Source organism: Salminus brasiliensis, chromosome 19, assembly GCF_030463535.1.
Source record: "Salminus brasiliensis chromosome 19, fSalBra1.hap2, whole genome shotgun sequence".
In the NCBI taxonomy this organism is placed as follows: Eukaryota; Metazoa; Chordata; class Actinopteri; order Characiformes; family Bryconidae; genus Salminus; species Salminus brasiliensis.
Window position 1 is genome coordinate 4,490,826 of NC_132896.1, and position 19,643 is coordinate 4,510,468.

The 19,643-nt window shown below is 43.5% G+C and overlaps 1 protein-coding gene across 8 annotated transcripts in view; it reads left to right on the forward strand.

The window, feature by feature from the left end:
* The first annotated feature begins 288 nt into the window (after positions 1 to 288).
* Positions 289 to 19,643, forward strand: part of kiaa1549la (KIAA1549-like a) — a 76,410-nt gene continuing 57,055 nt past the window's right edge. For 7 of the 8 annotated variants that reach the window (XM_072664275.1, XM_072664279.1, XM_072664280.1 and 4 more), the window contains exon 1: positions 290 to 919. In XM_072664275.1, coding sequence (XP_072520376.1) covers positions 715 to 919 — 205 coding nt within the window. In that variant the 5' untranslated portion in view covers positions 290 to 714. Of the gene's footprint in view, positions 920 to 19,643 lie in introns of all 8 variants that reach the window. The other variant, XM_072664278.1, reaches the window with a different exon arrangement.

The window sequence follows — 19,643 nt, forward strand, 5'->3', positions numbered from 1 at the left end:
GGAGTTAGCGCTGGAGCTGAGTGCTGTATTATAGTGGATAATGAGAGACATCAGCCAGACCTAAACGGTAGCAGGGTTGAGTAGACGTCCTGTGTGTTTTAGAGTAAATGACCAGAAACGAGGTGTGTGTGTGTGTGTGTGTGTGTGTTCCCAACGTAGATAGCACCAATTAAACGTTCCCCTCCAAACGTAATGCGTGTGTCCCGGTAAAGGCACAGTGCCAGGGGGACAAACAAAAAAAAAAAAATCCCATGCATCCTCCTCCTTTCTCGGCCAGCAGGGGGCGCTGTTGCGCACGGAGCTCATACGTGCCGTTTTCCCCTAACGTGCGTTTTTCCCCATTTCACGTTGCTGTCATTTCGAGAGATTGTTCCGCGCGCCTCGCGTTTACACTCGCGCTGATCCTGTTTGTTGTGTTATCATCATCACCACCATCATCATCATCACCATCATCATCATCCTCACCACCACCACCACCGTTACCGTTTCGTAACAGCCTGAGATGCTCAGCGTTATCCCGGCTCTGGCTTCAAGGCGCACGGTGCGCACGGACGCGGCTCTGCGCGCCTCCGCTGCTGCTGCAGACTCGCTGCCTTAAAGTTTCCATGCTGCCCGTGGGAGAGGAGCTCGAGCCCAAGACAAGCCGGGACGGCTCGATCAGATGCCTCTTTCGGCGCGTGTAGAGCCGCTGCCGTGTGTGTCCAGTGCGTCCAGATGGCCTCGAGAAACGCGCGTAACGGTTTATCCGGCAGGGCTGCTGGATGGAGGGAGCGCTCGGCGGCTGCTGCTGCTGCTGCTGCTGCTGCTGCTGTCTGCGGGAGCGCCGCGCGACTGAGCGGAGGATGGAGCGCGCGCCTGAGGGATGCGGTGGCCGTGCTGCTCGTGCTCATGCTGCTGCACCCTGCAATCGCCACACATGGTGAGACAGAGCGACCGGGCAACCTGTTTGAGCCTCCATTGTTTGCACGGTGGCCTTCAAGCATAATGATGATAACGGCAGTGGGCTGCATTAGTGGGGGTCGTCTTCCCTCCTCGACCCCCAAGACTGGGGTCTCGTGCGCTTGAGGCAGCCTTTGATCTCGTGATGAGCTAGAACATATTTGATGGGGAGGGGGGAAATGAGCGTGCGTTTTTCTGAATGACCAGTGCGACGCTGTGTGTGTGTATCTGAGTGTGTGTGTATCTGAGTGTGTGTGTGTGTGTGTGTTTACATGAGGCTGCAGTCTTGAACAAAAGCCTCGCGAACAGACACAAACAAGGCCTTTGCAGGTGGATCACAGTAGGTAAAGGACGCGCGGACCTGACTGAGGGCACGGCAGTGGCGCAGTGCTGTGCGCAACCGTGCGTGTGCGCCACTGTCCTTCCCCGTCCGCCGCTGTGATTAAGGCACCGAGGGACGTTTTATTTCTGCATTTGGTCACAGGCAGTGATGTGTGTGGTGGGGTGAGTCAGTGAATGTGAGGCAGCCTCACATGCAGCCTGCTCCTATCTTCAGCAGGGTTGTTTACATCAAAGGCGCGAGGCCTGGATGAGAGGGAGAGGGAGAGTCTCCTGGTTCACACTCTGAAGACAGGAGGCAGGTTGGGTATAAGCACAAGCTCTGCTACCTTTGTCTGGGGGCAGACAGGCAGGGTGGGCTGCTGTTGTGATGCTGCTCTGTTCTCACACCTGGTTTGAGCCCTGATGTGACCAAAATAAAGCCTGTAGGAACAGTCCAGGGTTGGTGAGATGGTGGAAATGGGGGCTGTGTCCTGATGTTTAAATATTAGAGACACACAGACACAAATGCAGCAGATTCTAAACACTGCTGTCCGACCTCCGTCCCATACTCAGCACAGGCATTAGTGTGCAGGATTAGCTGCACTTTGGTCAGTCAGACAGGACTGATTGGACCGTTTGTGATGAGGTGTGTTGGTCAGGTGTGTTGGTCAGTGTTTTGTAAGCACTTACAGTCCCCGTATGATCAAATGATCAATACAGTGTGATCCAGTATTGTTATATTCCCACCTAAAACAACAGGTTCAGCACATAATAGGTCAAACTCCCAGGACTGACACTGAGAATCACCAATATACTGCATTCAGCTTAACCACAGCAATACTGATTATCCACACTGAAAGGTGGCCTTATGTCTGCTTCTTGTTATTATTATTATTGTTATTGTTATTATTATTATTATTATTATTATTATTATTATTAATGTTGTTGTTGTTTAAAGGAACAGTACTACTGCTTATAACAACGACATTGACATTATTATTTTTGTTATTATTATTTAAAGGAATAGGGCTACTGCTAATAACATTGACATTATTATTATTATTATTATTATTATTATTATTATTATTATTATTATTGTTGTTGTTATTGAACTGTTAAAAGGAATAATGCTACTTCTCATAAACATCATCAACATTTTCATTATTACTATTATTATTATTATTATTATTATTATTATTATTTATTGTTATTGAACTGTTAAAAGGAATAGTGCTACTTCTTATAAACATCATCAACATTTTCATTATTATTATTATTATTATTATTACTATGTATTTATTATTATATCATTATTTAAATGAGTAGCGTTAATGCCTATAAACAACAGCAACATTATTTTCATCATCATTATTATTGTTATTGTTGTTGTTATTGTTATTATTCATAGACTATACATGCTTGTTCATGTAGTTGCACACCTAATGCATCCCATAATGCCAATCATCAAAACATTGGAAAAATACATCTTTATATATTATAGTTTAGATGTTATGCCTTTATCTTATAGAGAAACAAAGTGATATTATTGAAATAACACCATTATTACACATTCATTTATTCAAGTCCAAGTTTTGTTTTGATCGTAGTGGAAAAAATGATACATTTTTAATATAGCCTTTGCCTGGGGTGGCAGTTTGTAAAAGCACGGTCTAAATCAACACTGAAGTTATGACTTGCATACATAATTATGTAATAACCCACATAGGATGGTATATGAATCCATAGAAGCATAAATCAGCTACACTGGCAGGTGGATGTGCACTAGCCTTACTGAGTGCACTGTGAGTGATATTAGGCTAATAGTGACAGACTTTATAGCCATTGTTCAGCAGAATCGAACCTCTGCATTTAACCCATCCATGGCAGTGAACACACACACACACACACACACACACACACACACACACACACAAGTGAATATGAGCAGTGGGATGCCAGCTCAACTCCTCCATCCCCCACTTTCTGACAGTCCAGGGCATTGAACCAGCAACCTTCTGGTCCCAAACCTGCTTCCCTGACCTTTAGGCCTTGGGCTGCTCCTTTAGGATTTCTACATGCAAACAATGTTTGCAACAGTTTGGGCAGCCTGGTCAAATTACACGGTTGGTTTTGTCCAATACGCCAAATTCAGCAAATACATAGAAATGCACTATATGGACAAAATTATATGGACACCTGCTCGTCTGCATCATTTATTTCAAAAGAAAGGGCATTAAAAAGAGTGTATCCTGCTTCTGTTGGAGTAACTGTCTCTACTGTCCAGAGAAGAAGACTTTCTACTAGATTTTGCAGAAACATTGCTGTGAGGATTGGATTGCATTCAACGTTAGTGCGTTAGAGCGTTAGTGAGGTCAGGATGTTGGATGATCACCACCACCATCATCATCCCTAAATCCCCAAAACTCATCCCAAAAGAACAGGATGGAGCACCAACCATCCTTCCAGAGAACACAGCTCAATGCTGGGCACTTTATACCCCTCTAGTCCACGCCTGGTGTTAGGCAGCATAGTGCCAGTAGATTTATGTTTATTGATCTGCTCCAGAGAGTCCTATTCTATTGGCAGTACTTCTCTACAGGGACTAGACAAGCTGTGTGTGTGCATTTGCACATCTGTGTAAGCAATGTCCAGCAAAAGGGGGTATAAAGCCCCCCAGCATTGAGCAGTGGAGCAAGAACTGGAAGAACTGTGTTCTCTGGAATTATGGATGGTGGAGCTCCATCCAGTAGCTTAGGGATGAGTTGGAGTGGCATCAGAGATCCAGTGCCTCACCTCACTAATGCATCTGTGTGGCGGAATGCCATCAAATCCTCTTCACAGCAATGTAAAAAAAAAGAAACAAATCTAGAGGCTGTCACTGCAGCAAAGGTGGGACAAGCCCACTACTAATACCCTTGGTTGCAGCCCTCTGGTGCTGGACCTCAGCGCAGAATGACCAGCTTCACTAACACGTCCTTCTGCCCATCGTTACCCACACTGCCTGTGTGTGAGGCCTGTGTGTGTGTGTGTGTGTCTTCCTAGAGACACGGCCGTTGGTTTTCTTCAATGCCTCCATAGTGATGCTCCAGCGAGTCAACAGGAGCCTACTGTGCTGTGTTGCCATGGGAACTGATCTGCCTAACATTTTTTTTGCTCCTTCTAGAGCGGAGCGGAGTGAGTGTATTATCAGAATGACAATGATGAACTGCGCCGTTTGATTGTATTTCCCCCTCTGAACGCCTCGCTGTGTGTTTTGGCTGAACTGGTGACGAGCTTCGGCTCTGCCAGATATGAACAGAATGGATCTGGCTTTCGTTTGATCTCTTTAAAGAGACATTTTGTCACCTTTGAGCATCATGTAATATTCAGAGTGTGTGTGTGAGTGTGAGTGACCAAGGCCAGTGTTTTTCATACAGTTTCACAGTGATCAGCTGAGCAGGTCCAACAAATGGGTAGGAGTTAAGGCTGGACGATGGACAGACGTTATAGTGGGGTGATTTTCTGCAGCTGAAATATGGTTATGTGATATGGTTATTAGGGAAAAAAGGGCTACTCAGTTGTAGGCCTGTCACGATAACTATTTTTTTGGACCTCAGAAATAATTCAGAGAGCATTTTACACTAATATTAGGCATAATAATACTATTAATTAGACCTTTTTAATAAGCCATACACTTTTAATTATGAAGAATTTGCAGATATTGGAATTGGAATATACAAATATTGAAATATCGTACAGAAATAAAACATCAGTACAATAACACCACTGTCTTTAACAAAGTTGACACACCGACTCGTCGATTCGGCTTAAAGCTAAAATGTTCTCACGCCGGAGCTGCGGCTTTAAAACCCAGTCCATTTGGCCTCACACTTCCAAACATGGGTGTCACCAGTAGCTGGGAACTCGTTGTGACACAAATCCAGCAGTATTTCATTTTCCCATCTCTGAAAATGATCTGCCATATTAATTACATTTACATTTACAGCATTTAGCTGACGCTCTTATCCAGAGCGACTTACAAGGGTACTCGTATCACAGAGGAGGGCCAATGTAGTGTTGGGAATCTTGCCCAAGGACTCTTATTGGTGTAGCGCAGCACAGTCACCCAGACCGGGAATCGAACCCCAGCCTCCCACATTGTGTGGTAGCTCACTGGCAGGTAGTGGTGTTATCCATTGTACCACACCAACCATTATAACGTATAATGTATGTTATACGGCGAACCTGCAAACAGTAGGCGTAAGCTTAATGCCAAAACTCAAAGTTACTCAGAGATACGTTGAAACTAGTGAGCTTGGTGTCACCGATTAAATATTAGTAGCTTGTAAACGAAGTAAGAAGTAAATGAAGGAGCAGTTTACGTTTAAAGTAGGGGTTACGATCGGACTTGCGTTCAGCTGGTGCAACTGGCTATACGACTGTAGATTTGAACAATTTTAACATATCCAATATTAAAAATCTTAAGATCCTAATTTCAAACTGAAACAAATTTAAAAAATGTGAGCATCATTGACCCCAGTGTCCGCCGTTGTTTTACCTAATTAAATTTCGGATTCTACGCCGCTAGTCGAGATGACAAAAGCTGTCATTTTGCAATGACACACCTTCAGAGGGCAGCAGTGAGTAATGTTTGTTTATTTGAGCAGGAGTGTCTGCTAAGGACGATACAGCTAGGACAAAAGATCAAAGCCTTTTACTTTGATGAGTTTGATGGATAAAAAAATGAGATAATTCAGTTTTTAATCGCAATTAAATTATAGAATTAAAAAAAATAATAATTGTCAGCAAAAATGTCACAATCGTGACGGGCCTACCGACAGCACAGCCTGTGTTGTAAAGCGTGGAGGGTTACAGTTAAGATTCCTCTCAATTTCTGTCAAAAGTGAAATCCAGCACTAAGCCAGAACCTCTAAACCCTTTATTCCCCCAATGCTTGACCGCTCTGACGTCTACACGCTCATTCCTCGTACAAATCTTCGCTAAAGCAGGGTTTGACCGCTAATGACCCTGTCTTCATTTAGAAGCACCTTTCTCTCTCTCTTTCTCGTTTTCTCTGATTACTATCACTGAGGCCTTTGCACCATTCAATTATGCCCCGCTGCTGTCAGCTGGAGGCCGTCCATCCGCTTCTCCAAGTGACCATTTCCCAGCTGACGTGCGCCGTGTCCCACTCGGCCATGCCGCATTAGGAAAGCTGTCTGTGCGAAAGTTGATTACGTCCTTCCAGAGCCGTCCACGGCATACACATGTGCGCCTGATCATCTACTCTGTTCGCTAAACACATTATGCACGGCCATGTCTGTTGACACTGCGGGCCTCGAGGGAGCTTGTTTGGGTGCTAAAGCGGAATTTTTTACGGTCACTCTAGTTAATGTGTGCTAATTTTGTTATCCAGTAACCCAATAAAGCCGAAAGTAACTTTCGGAAGTAGCTCAGCTCGGGGCTGTTTATCTTTCGAACAGAACAAGGTTCCCTCAACCCCTTCAGAAGAGACTTTCCAATAACCACAGCCACTGCTCTCTCTGTACATTTTTCCACATTCAGGCTTTGTTTAAGGAATTACTGAAAAACACTGAAAATCTGGAAAATCTGGAAAATCTATTTTTCCTGTCATGAAATCTCCTGGATTCGTTTTATGAGATCCTGGAAGGGTTGAGCTATTGAGAAACATTGAGAGGTTCCATAAAACAATGTATGTTGAACGGCTCATTGTATGTACAAATGGACAAAAGTATTGGGACACCTGCTCATTCAGTGTTTCTTCTAAAATCAAAGGAATTAAAAAAGCATATCCTGCTTTTCTGTCTCTACTGTCCAGGAAAAAAGGAGGCTTTCTACTAGAAGAACATAGTACATCAGACAGCAGACACCAATGAAAATGCTCTAATACACTTTTACAACCCCATTTACAACCCTGTTATTTTGCCTCTTTTCTGGAGGGCTTCTGAAAACAAAGCACTCGGCTGGTTTAGCATAGCTTAGCCTGTTCTAGCATTGTTATTAGGACTGTAACATGAGTAAAACCCTGTAATTATTGTTTTTAATTATTATTCCAGATTCTTATGAGAGATCACCTGTATTAGCTATGGTTTAGCTTTTAGCAGATACCCGTGGCTCTTTCCCCAAGGTTCTGCCAGCTGTGCTCTTCTGAACTGCATCTATCTTAGCTGTCGGCTGTGCTCTACTGAGGGGAGCTTTCATCGACTGGGCTTCAGAACGATGCCTCCATGAGCTAAGATTAGCTTTTAGCATGGCACAGGCTAGCTTTTCTGGCTTTAGCATTGTGGTTACTACACGACAATGAGCAGAGTCTATGTACAGCGAAATGTGTCCTCCGCATTTGACCCATCTGTGGTAGTGATCACACACACACTCAGAGCAGTGGGCAGCCAACTCCAGCGCCCGGGGAGCAGCGCCTGAAGGGCCTTGCTCAAACAGTGGCGCCTTGCCGAGCCCGGGTATCGAACACACAACCCTGCCATCAATAGCTCGGAGCGCTAACCGCCGAGCCACCACTGTCACGAAATATGCCTTGGTGTAGGATTGTCTCTGAAAAGTAATCAGCCTGCAAGTATCAGAAACACCATAGTCTCCTGAAGTGGCTCTTGCCTTTTTTCCATGTCGAAGCTTTGACTAGGACTAGCCGGCCGTTCGCCAGTGGACTGGGTTTATATACATTTTAGAGTCGTTAATAGCTTTACACACCAGTGTTTAAGGTTCGCAGGGTGTCACGTCCATCTACCGAACTCTCATTATTCAACTATTGCAAGATAAACACAGTTTTCCATTCTGGGGAATCTTTACAAAGCATATATGGTGTCTGTGCAGCCCTAGCATGTGCTGGCGCTGTAGCTGTGGCTGTGTCTCTGGGTTCAACGCACTGCAGTGCTGCTCTGGCAAGCTATTTGTGAGTCTTTCCACACAGAAAAGAGAGGAAAAAGGAAAAACGACGATGCATTTAATCAGATTTCTCCTCGTCGCCTTTATATCGCCTGGCTTCTGGCATTAGGAGGAAAAAGCATCGCGCTGAGAATATTAAAAGGCTGTGCTTTGCGGTCTATTAGGTAATGGTGTTAAAATGATGCACGGAACATTTTCTGCATATTCAATACAGGCCTGCGATGTCCAGATTGTTTCACCCGAATCTGCATAATTGCATCTTGAAGGAGATTGTTCTGTATCCTGATCTCCTGTATTGGAGTAAATGGAACTAGATTATTCCCAGTCTTGTATATGGATATAACCCAAGATGATTGAATTAGATGTCAGAGCTTCTATTCGTATTACAGTAATAAAGGATCATAAGTATGAGATGAGATGCCACTTTTAATAGACCCGTGTCTCACTGACTGTTTTTCTATCTCCAGATCAGCCCAAAGTGATTCATGGCACTTCTTTTTTTTTGCCACCTGCCTTCTATTAGGACATCTGCTTTACCATAAGCCTGTCATTTTCTCGTCACGTGTACTAAGATAATACTAGATTAGAGCAGCTGATGGTCTGGTTGGCAAGCATGTCCGAAAAGGTTGCTTTCGTTCCAGCCATTACCTAATGCACAAGGGGTCGAGGCAGCTGAGGACACCAACGGTTTATCTCTTTATTTATGTTTTTCTTGCTTTCCTTTTTTCTTGCTTTTTCGGTCGTCACGGTAAGCTGTGTGATCGGCACCACAGGCCGACGAGCTATCTAACAAATGTGTCCCCTCCCCTCGCTTTCTATTTGTTTCCTATTCCCTGAGAGAACGAGAGCTGCTTAGTGATGAAATCCCTCAGATTAATCACGTATGATTTAACGGGACAGTAATGAAATTGAATGTGCTGCTCACACCTGAGGCCAGGCTTACGAAACAAGGCTTGGAGTGGGTGGAGCCTCATCAAGGTGGGTGTGTTCTCTTGTACTTGATCCTGCTTGAAGTGGGTGTGGTCCCCTTGATCCTGCTTTCCAGGCCTAACATAATGACAGTTTAAGCAGAACGAATGTTGATGAGTAGGTACGACAGACCCCACCCACCTGGATGAGGCCCCACCCACTTCAAGCTTTGCTTTGTTACTGTTATGTTATGGCTATCATGAATGAAGGTGATTAATTACACCAGACCCCAACTATCTGAGTAAGACCCCGCCCACCCTTGCTGGGGTTTTTGCGTTGTTTAGCATTTTAAGCCGTTTTACTGCATTCGGTTGTTCTGAGGTATGAATTCAATATGAGCTTTGAGACAGGCTTGACTGTTGTGTATGTGTGTGTGTGTGTGTGTGTGTGTGTGTGTGTGTGTGTGTGTCCTCATTTCTGTCAACCCTTAGCGCCTCCTTAGATTTTTCATGACAATCCGGATAAACAGGGTCTTGTCAGAATTTTGAGCAGGACTGGAATTTAGTCACTGCTCACTTTCATAATAAACACATTTTGTAATAATAGTCCACAGGCTAATAACTCATATAGCAAAAACATAGGGACATATTTTATTACACATTTGAAATGCACTTTAATTACATTGTATTTGATTCCAAAATACATTCCACACACTATACCAAATGTATTTAAAATACATATATTTTTGAATTTATGGGGAAATATTAAACACAGATATGAGTCACATCTTAAAGTTAAGTATTAGCATATATCGCTACATTAAACATGGCAAAAACTAGTTTCAGAGGTACAGATATATCATTTGATATATGTTATTATAGATTATAGATTATTTACTGGCCAATTTATATATGCCAGAATATAACAGCTATGTACATTTTTACAGCTATATATACACATACATATATATATATATATATAGCTGTAAAATATGTATATAAATATATATATATAAGGAATACAAACAACAGACAGTGGGAGTGTAACAGTACAACCTATCATATGCTATCATTCAGTATGAGCCTCATAAATCAATAACCATGAGCATCAAACAGACTGGAGCAGTCACACAATAAGGGCAGACCATCCTTCATCTGAAAATAGCACTCCGTCTTTACCCTAAAATCAAGAGCATGGAGGAAAAGCTCAACTTCCTGGATAAATATAAAAATATATAATCAAAATGTATTTATCAAATATATTTTTGCAATGTATGAAAATGTTCACCCATTTTCATGGTTATTGATTTATGAGGCTCATACTGAATGATAGCATATAATAGGTTGTACTGCTACACTCCCACTGTCTGTTGTTTGTATTCCTGTAGTATGAGAACGGCCTCTCCAGTGATATTCAGTGATTTATCAAGAAAATACTTAAACATTTTTAATCCTATTGTTGTCAGATTTAGACCCCTGTTGAATTCTGTTGGTTGCTATTCTTCATGTTGTTTTTCCTGCCCGTGGTTTGTTCCTCTTCTTCATGGCGTCCTCCAACAAAATAAAGCTCTCAGCTGTTACCTTTCCACACCTGGAGTTGCATTCACTACACGATAAGGACAGCGCTGAATTTGATTATGCTCCATTTATGAGCATTGGCCCAGGCAGCCTACTCACTGCTGCCAGCGTCACGCTTTATCCTCAAAAAGTCCCTGTGGGGAACTGTGGTGTGATGAAAAAAGGACAGGATTGGCATTTTGGCCGCCAGAAAACACTCATGTCGCGAACGCAGCGGCCTATCTGACACTGTCCGGATCACTACATGATCACTGAGACAGTGTAATAGTGAAGGCTGTAATTCCTGCCCAAAAAAAAAACCCATGTTTTGAAGAGACTTGATTGCTGTGCTCTTTCCCCAGGGGTCAGCTTGGCTCAGAGATGAGAGCTGGCCTGAAAGAGAGGGAGAGGGAGAGGGAGCGAGAGAGTAAGATAGAGACAGTGTGAGCTGGAAGAAAGCGTGAGCCTTCATTCACTTTTAATGTGCCTGTGATCGCCTGTCTCGCCCCTGGGACTCTGAGTCAAGTGCATCAAAGGTGCTCCAACGGAGCCTGGCTGACGAATATTCCTGCATGTTGAAAAGTCGGCATCTTTTCTGCTAGCTGGAGCCAGCAGCTCGGAGCTTCAGTAGCTTGGAAAGCGAGCGCCAGCCCTGAAAAGCTCTCCATCTCAGTGCAGTATAATTCAACTTCATGCGTGTAGCACCTCTTACAACATTGTCCCAAAGCAGCTGTTCGAAAATGTGAGTCCCGGCTTCAAATGAGTGCCCTTGAGGGCGACAGTGGGAAGTAAAAACTTCTTAGAGCATGAGGAACAACTGCTGACAGGAACCAAGATTCACAAGGAAAAAGCTCGCTAACAGTCAGGAGCGAGAGGACAAACCAGGAGCCAAGAGTCGAAGAGAGGAACCAAAGCTCAAAAGGAAACAAAACTAGAGAAACATGATGAAGAATCACTGAAAGGAACAAAAAGGATTTAAAAATGACCTGCTTAAAAGCCAAGAACATGAGGAAGAACCAGAAAAAGAAAAAAATCGTTTGAGGAAAACACAGAGGGAGGAACCAAGACTCAAAAGGAAAAACTCCATAGAAGCGTAAGGAGGAACCACTGAAAGGAACTCAAAAGAAGACGAAAGGAACCAAGACTCAAAAAGAAATACTAAGAGCATGAAGGAGATCCACTGAAAGAAACCAAGACTCAAAAGACTCCCTAAGAGTTTGAGGAAGACACAGTGAGAGGAACAAAGACTTAAAGGAGATAATTTCTAAGAGCATAGGTTAGAACCACTGCAAGGAACCAAGACTACAAAGAACCAATGCTGAAATGGAGAAACACGGAAAAGAAGCCAAGACTTAAAAGAAAGAACTTCCTAAGAGTTTGAGGAAGAAGCAGTGAGAGGAACAAAGACTCTGCCCTGAGAGGAACCAAGACTCTTTCTTAGAACGTGAGGACAAATCACTACAAGAACCCAAGACTCAAAAGGTGAAACTCCATAGGAGGAGGAACCACTGAAAGGAACTCAGAAGAAGACGAAAGGAACCAAGAGAAATACTAAGAGCATGAAGGAGATTCACTGAAAGGAACCAAGACTCAAAAGAAAGAACTTCCTAAGAGTTTGATGAAGAAACAGTGAGAGGAACCAAGACTCAAAAGAGGAAACTCCATAGGAGCGTAAGGAAGAACCACTGAAAGGAACTCCAAAGGAAAAGCTCCCTAAAAGCTAACAGCTTACGGAAGAGAGGAACCAAGAGTCAAAATGAAAAGCTCTTTAAGAACATGAGGACAAACCAGTGAAAGGAACAATGGCTCAAAAGAACCACTCCCTAAAGAGTTTAAGGAAGACTGTTAAAGGAACCAACACTCAAAGGACATACTTCTAAGGGGGATGAGGAAGAACCACTGAGAAGACCAAGACTCGAAAAGTAAACAGACCTATTAATAAGAGTGACTGAAAAGAACCATTGCTGAACATGACAGGGAATCACTGAAAGGAAACTCAAAAGAAAAAGAGGAAGAAACCAAATGAGAAGAACCGAGAAGAACCAAGATTCAAAAGGAAAAGCTTTCTCAGAACATGAGGACAAATCACTACAAGGAACCAAGACTCAAAAGAAAAACTCCCTAAGAGTTTAAGGAAGACTGTGAGAAGAACTGAAACTCAAAGGAGATACTTTCTGAGAGCATAAGTTAGAACCACTGCAAGGAACCAAGACTAAAAAGAACCAATGCTGAAATGGAGAAACATGGAAAGGAGCCAAGACTCAAAAAGAAAAACTCCTTAAGAGTTTGAGGAAGAACCAGTGAGAGGAACCAAGACTCAAAAGAAGAAACTGCCTTGAGAGGAACCAAGACTCAGAAGAAAAAGCTTTCTTAGAACGTCCAAGACTATGAGTAATAACGACTGAAAAGAACTAATGCTTAAATGGAGAAACTCCTTAAGATCATGAAGAAGAATCATTAAAAGGAGCCAAACCTTGAAAGGAAAAGTTCCCTAAAAGCCAAGAACATGAGGAAGAACCACTGAGAGGAACCAAGACTCAAAAGGAAAAACATAAATCAGAGTAGGAACTGCTGCAAGTAACCAAGACTAAAATGGAGAAACTCCCTAAGAACATGAGAACCACTGATAGAAACCTATCCTCAAAAGTAGAAGCTCATTAAAAGCCAAGAACATGAGGAAGAACCACTGAGAAGAACCTAGACTTTAAAGGAAAAGCTCGCCAAAAGCCAAGAACATGAGGAAGAATAGTGGTTCTCGCCAAAAGCCAAGAACATAAGGGAGAACCATTAACAAGAACCCAGACTCAAAAGTAGAAGCTCCCTACAAGCCAAGAACATGAGAAAGAACCACTCAGAGGAACCCAGACTCAAAAGGAATAGTGTTTCTCGCCGAAAGCCAAGAACAAGAGGAAGAATAGTGGTTCTTCCTCATGTTCTTGGCTTTTGGCAAACTTGTCCTTTTGAGTCTGGGTTTCTTAGCTTTCTAAGAACGTGAGGACAAATCACTACAAGAACCCAAGACTCAAAAGTAGAAGCTCATTAAAAGCCAAGAGCATGAGGAAGAACCACTGAGAGGAACCCAGACTCAAAAGGAGAGATGTCTGAAGAGCGTGAGGCTGAAACACTGATGGCTCGTTGACGTGACGTAACTGAGGTGTAATGCAAGGCGAGGCTCATTCTGGAAAAACCAACACATACGACCCCTGCCTCGGCTCTCCCGTGCTGGAGAGACAGGTGCAGTAAAGAGGATTGATGGAGCTCAGAGTGTCGCAGCATTCATTTCTGCTGTGCTAGCGCATTAGCTGTGCTAGTCTGTCTCAATCATTTAGACAAAAGGAGAGCATAAATCTTTGCTTTTCATTGGACGGCGTCTCATTATGCAGTAAACCTCTCAACACGTCCATGCACTGGAGCAGCAACTGCAGCATATGGTGATGCTGTGTTTCTGAACCGCTCTCTGCTCTGGACCAATCGGATTGATTTTATATCATCACCTTATCGTGCTTGTGGGTTTTAGTGTTGTTGTTGTTGGTGTTTTTTTTTTTTCTGAAGCGTCTCTGGCTCGCTGCTGATGCTGATTTGTTGTAGTCTGCCACCCTCGTGCTGCATGATTCAACTGGGAATGCATGACCTACGCAGAGCCCTGCCAGGAAGCCACGTGACCGTGCTTAACCAATCGCCGATGCCTCCACAGATGTGCGGCGGAGAGAGGCTGCATCAGTGAGTGAGGCTGGGAGGGCACAGGCGGCCTTGTTTATCTGCTCCTCTTCTGCAGCTTCCTCAATATTTCATAGCATCGATTCGCCAAAACGCGCCGACTGAAACGGCAGCGAGTAATTACAGCCAGCACGAGTCGTATTCTCTCATAGACAAAATGCTGCACAGCAAATCGGCCTGTTATTGCCTAACAAGGGAGACTCTCTGAAATGCTAACACAGCTGCCTGCATGCTAGATGTCTCTCTGAAGGTGATTGAGGGCAGGTCACGGGAAGGTTGTGCTCAGGGATGTTTCCGAGCTGTATGCTCTACTGAGCAAATTGGTAACACATATGGCACAGACAGCAGAGAAGCAGCTCTAGAGCAAATCAAAGAGGACGCTTTTATATTATATTATGTTATATTATACGCAACGATTAGCCATAACATTAGTACCACTGAGAGGTGAAGTGAAAAGCATCGAGCATCTTCATTATCTACAGTGGAATCTGTCGAGGGGTGGATGTATTAGGCAGTGAACAGAACAGAAGGATTCACAAGGATCTGAGACACTGTGGTGACTAGACGGCCGGGTCAGAACATCTCTGAAACATCAGTCAGGCAGGTCTTGTGGGGGTTTTCTGATATGCAGTGGTCAGTACCTACAAAAAGTGCTCCAAGAAAGGTGCATGTATTTGTCACTGTACAGCAAAATGTGTCCTCCACATTTAACCCATCTGTGGTAGTAAACACACCAGTGAACTAGGGGCAGTGAGTACACACACACCCCCAGAGCGGTGGGCAACCAACTCCAGCGCCCGGGGAGCAGAGAGGGTAAAGGGCCTTGCTCAAGGGCCCAACAGTGGCAGCTTGCCGAGCCCGGGAATCAAACCCACAACCCTGTTATCAATAGCCCAGCTCTCTAACCGCTGAGCCACCACTGCCCTCAACCAGGACAACCAGTGAGGTGGTGGGAGGGTTATGGACACCTAAGGCTCACTGATGCGATCCATGAAGGCCCCACTTGGTGATCTTGGTAATCTTAGCCTTGGTGCCAAATACCATAGGGCGCCTTCAGAGGTCTTGTGGAGGCCATGCCTCAAATGCTCAGATCTGTTGTGGTGGCACGAGGGAGGGCCGAATGAATATTAGGCAGGTGGTTTTAATGTTATGGCTGATTGGTGTCTGAATGCACAAATAAAAGAATTTATCCACAGCTAAAACAGGGCATAGTTTTGCACAGACAAATATTGTTGCATAGCAAATACTGCCGCAAGGGTTGCATCAGCTTGTGGTTCAGTGGTGTAGTCTTAAGAAACAAACGTGGAAACAGTATAAAATAAGAGTCCAGCATAAGAGCAGGAACATTCCTCTGAGACTCTGGCCTATGCAGATGTTTCAGGTTCGCTTTTTAACAAAGGCGGCCCAAGGCATCGAATTATGTGTCCGCTTAGGGCCCCAGCGCCACCAGGGGGCCCCCAAGAGCACCAAGAAATACATATTTAAAAAATGACATTGGAGCAGGCCATGTATAAAGGCCTACACTTCAGTTCTTTACCATCATATCTGCATTACTCTCTTAAATAACATAAATTGTACAGACCCTAAAACTGAACCCTGTGGGACTAATTTACACAGGCGCCTAAAACATTTTCACTGTACTGTAAAAAAAAAGTAAAGGGTACTTTTAATTTCTCTGCTTGCCCACTTTTCCTATTTATGTCCACCCCTTTTATATTCTATATTTATTCTTATTATTATTTTATTCATTTAATAATTGCTCTTTGGGTGTAACTGGGACCTTGAGATCTCAATATCGTCGTTCCACCCCATATACCACATATGATGCGAATGACAAAAAAAAGTCTCCTCGAATCCTTAAATCTTTGTATATTACATGTTATAATATTATAATACTAATATTATAAATAACATAGTGTAGTGTAGTCCAAGTCAGCAGGTGACATAGTGGAAAGATAGCCATCGGCCTCAGGCTAAACTTTTAATACAGCTCAGCTTCCTAAATCTGCTTCCAGCGCTGTCTACCCTGCAGGCCTCATGGCTAGGCTTCTCCCTCCCTTCGTGATTTATCCGTCGCTTTATCCAAAAATAAATAAATAAAAATGGAGGTTGTTTGTGAGTGTGTGTGTGTGTGTGTGTGTGTGTTTGTTTGTAAAGCTCTTAATTTCCTAGTTCACAGTGTACTAGCTCTGGGCTATGCTGAACTCACTGGTGTATTTGAGTCCTCTGTTTTCTCAGTTCAGACAGAACACAGCCGACTCTCCTGCTCCTCTGACAGGTCAGGAGTGAAATGGGGAAGTGTAGGATTTCATACACATGCAATAAGGGTAACTCTTCCATCCCCAGCTTGCAGTAAACACACACATACGCACCACAGCCTGGCAAAAATAGAATAGACCCTTCAATCTGATTCTGCATGTATCTTTGGTCGTCTTCATCCAAATTTCATCGTCATACTGAAATCATAAGCCAGTTGTTGTTGTTTGCCCCCCCCCCCCCCCTCCCCTCGCCTTCATTTTCCCCCTCAGGCGCATCAGCTGTTGGTTATGTAGTCAGACACCAGTTTCTTCACAAACCGCTGTTTCTGCTGTAGCTCTCTCATACCACAGTGCAGTGCTGTTATATATCCATATGCTCCTGGAAAGGCCTTTGCATGGGACTGATTTCTAAAATAAGCCACAGTAGGTTACAGGATACTGAGGCATGTTGGATTGGTTAGATGCCTCAAAAGTGAACACCCAAGTTCTCAATTCTACCTCGACACTTGCTCAAATTATGTACTAAACTTTTTCAACACCTTCCCAGACTCCTCTGCATCTACAGTCTTCTTCCTGAAGGCCTCAGAGAGCTCTTTGGATCTGGCCATGGTGATCTTCTTCACCACTCACTTCAACCACCAACCATCAGATCAGACCAAATAATGTCTGATAATGTCTGAGGTTCTGATTCTGATTTTACACATTTGAAGTAGTAATAAATGTGTGTGTGTGTGTGTGTGTGTGTATGGGGGGGGTCTGAACTTTCTCATCACAGGAAAATTACATTTCTCTTTATTATATTTTAATAATATAATAAGTAATAACAAAAAAATTGGGAGAAGGACCATGCCCAAACCCCTCCTCTCCATCACTACGCGCTACTAAACCGCTCCTCTCCTTCTCGTGACGAACATTCGCACCCCACCATCTGCCCCTGCTCCTCCTGATGGTCCAATTATGCTCAACCTCTGCCTGGCAAAGTAGGGGTCTGGTTTCGGGTCTGTTAGAAATTCGGCATATAGGAGGTAGATTCAGGAGTCAGGAGACTGGATCTTCGGTGTTGATGAGTTTATTGATGCACACAGAGATGTATGAGTGCAACTCGGTCTGACTAGTCTGACCCAGTCCAGTCCAATCCAGTCCAATCCAGTCTGATTAGGGATATTTCAGGAGGACCTTTTATACATTGGGAACTGTGGGAGGAGAAAGGGTGATGAAGAAGATGAGAATAAGGAGGGGTAAGTGGGGGATGAAGGTGAGGGTACTTGGAGTATTAACATTGGTGATGTGTGTGCGTGTGTGTGGGGGGGTGCTCATGGTCATCACAGAACAAAGGGGGGAAGGTTTTGACTCTCTGCAAAGGTAGGCGATCATCAGCACTTTCCAGATGGTTGATGGTTGTCACCTTTCTCTCACGTCCCATCAGCTCGAAGCCCCCCAGAACTTCTCGTGTGCTCCTACCTTGCCTCAGCCAAGCCAGCGTGGTCCACACTTTGCAAACTGATGATTAAAGACATTTCTTCAGGTGTGTGAGTTTAGTTAGATTACCTCCATCTCTCAGTGTTGATCACATGCCTGTTTAAATAGGTGTCCTCATTTTTCCACATTATTATGTAGAGAAATGTATGTTATAAATGCAGAACTAATAGAATTACAGAATTATTCATTTTCTGTTAGAAATATATGAGTAATGAGTCAGTAACTGAAATGCACTACTACAGAACAAAGTCAGTACTTTTCCTGGAGTAACGAAAAATTATTAATACAGAATTTAATTAGGAACATTTATGTCCAAAAATAATTCGTTTGTAAAATCTCCAAATCGTGAGTTTTACAGGAGAAGGAAAAAGCTTCCTGACTTCCAATGCAAGTCAATGTAAGATTATTTTGTTGCAAGTCATTTCGGAGCATTTCTATTGGTCCATTCATTGTGAGGTTTTGCCACACAGAAGAGAACAATGGCTAGATTCACATTATGTAAGAAAGTGAAAAATGACAAAAATAAAGATGCAAGATTTTTTGGTATATTAGAGTTTTATGACGGTATATTAGTACATAAATAAATAAATCCTGTTTTCTACCATTAATATGTTGGTGTTTTTGGCTTCTGACTTTAAATGAGACCTAATTGCACTTTAAAATGTTTAAACATGTAAAGTGCTCTGTGTTTTAAATATGAATAAAAAAGGAAAATAAAAGGATGGCCTAATAAGATGATGATAAATCCTTAAATTTGACATATTTTTGAACTCAAATATAAATAACTCTCAGCTTAATTCAGGGGACTTGATGTCACAGTGCTAGATGCTGCAGCTGCATTCATTTGATAACCTGGCAGGATTTTTCCCATACGTGTAAAGTGTGTTCAGTAATGCTGTCGCTCGTGTCAGAGGAAGAGCTCCTGGGTCCTATGTTGGGGCCTGATGGGAGTTAGCTTGGACGGTGGCCTCGTCTGTGTTTAATCTGCTCAGGATCACGCGGACGTGATAATCTGCTTTTGCTGCGTAATATTTCTATAGTGGAGTCGCGAGTGAGCGAGTGAGCTGCGGCTCGGCTTTTCCGCTGTAAAGTGGGCAGAGAACTCCTGAGCCAAATGTGTTTTTAATTAGAACGTTCTCACTTAGAGCGAACTGAGATCAAGAGCGCAATCAGCCTGTGGATTTTTGCGTTTGATTAGATTCCAAGCTCGGCTCTAGTGATGGGCAGGTGTGGTGCAGTCAGGGCCCTACCAAGATGCAACCAAAAAGCAGATGGGGCCCTATGAATAGACTTGGGAGGGGTGGTCATCCTGTTGGAACGGCTATGCCTAGCCTGCCATACATGGGCTTCTCATGGGCCTCATTGGTTTTGGCTCCTTACCCATCAAGCCCCCATTACCACCTGTCTTCATACTGCAAAGCCTTATGCCTTGGAGAACAGGCACTTTGTCCTGGGGGTCTTAACCCTTTAAAGCCTGAACCATCAAATAATCACCAGAACAATTCTAATTCCCTAAAACTGAATGGTTTATTTGACCTTCTGACCAAATGATTAAAACTTAACA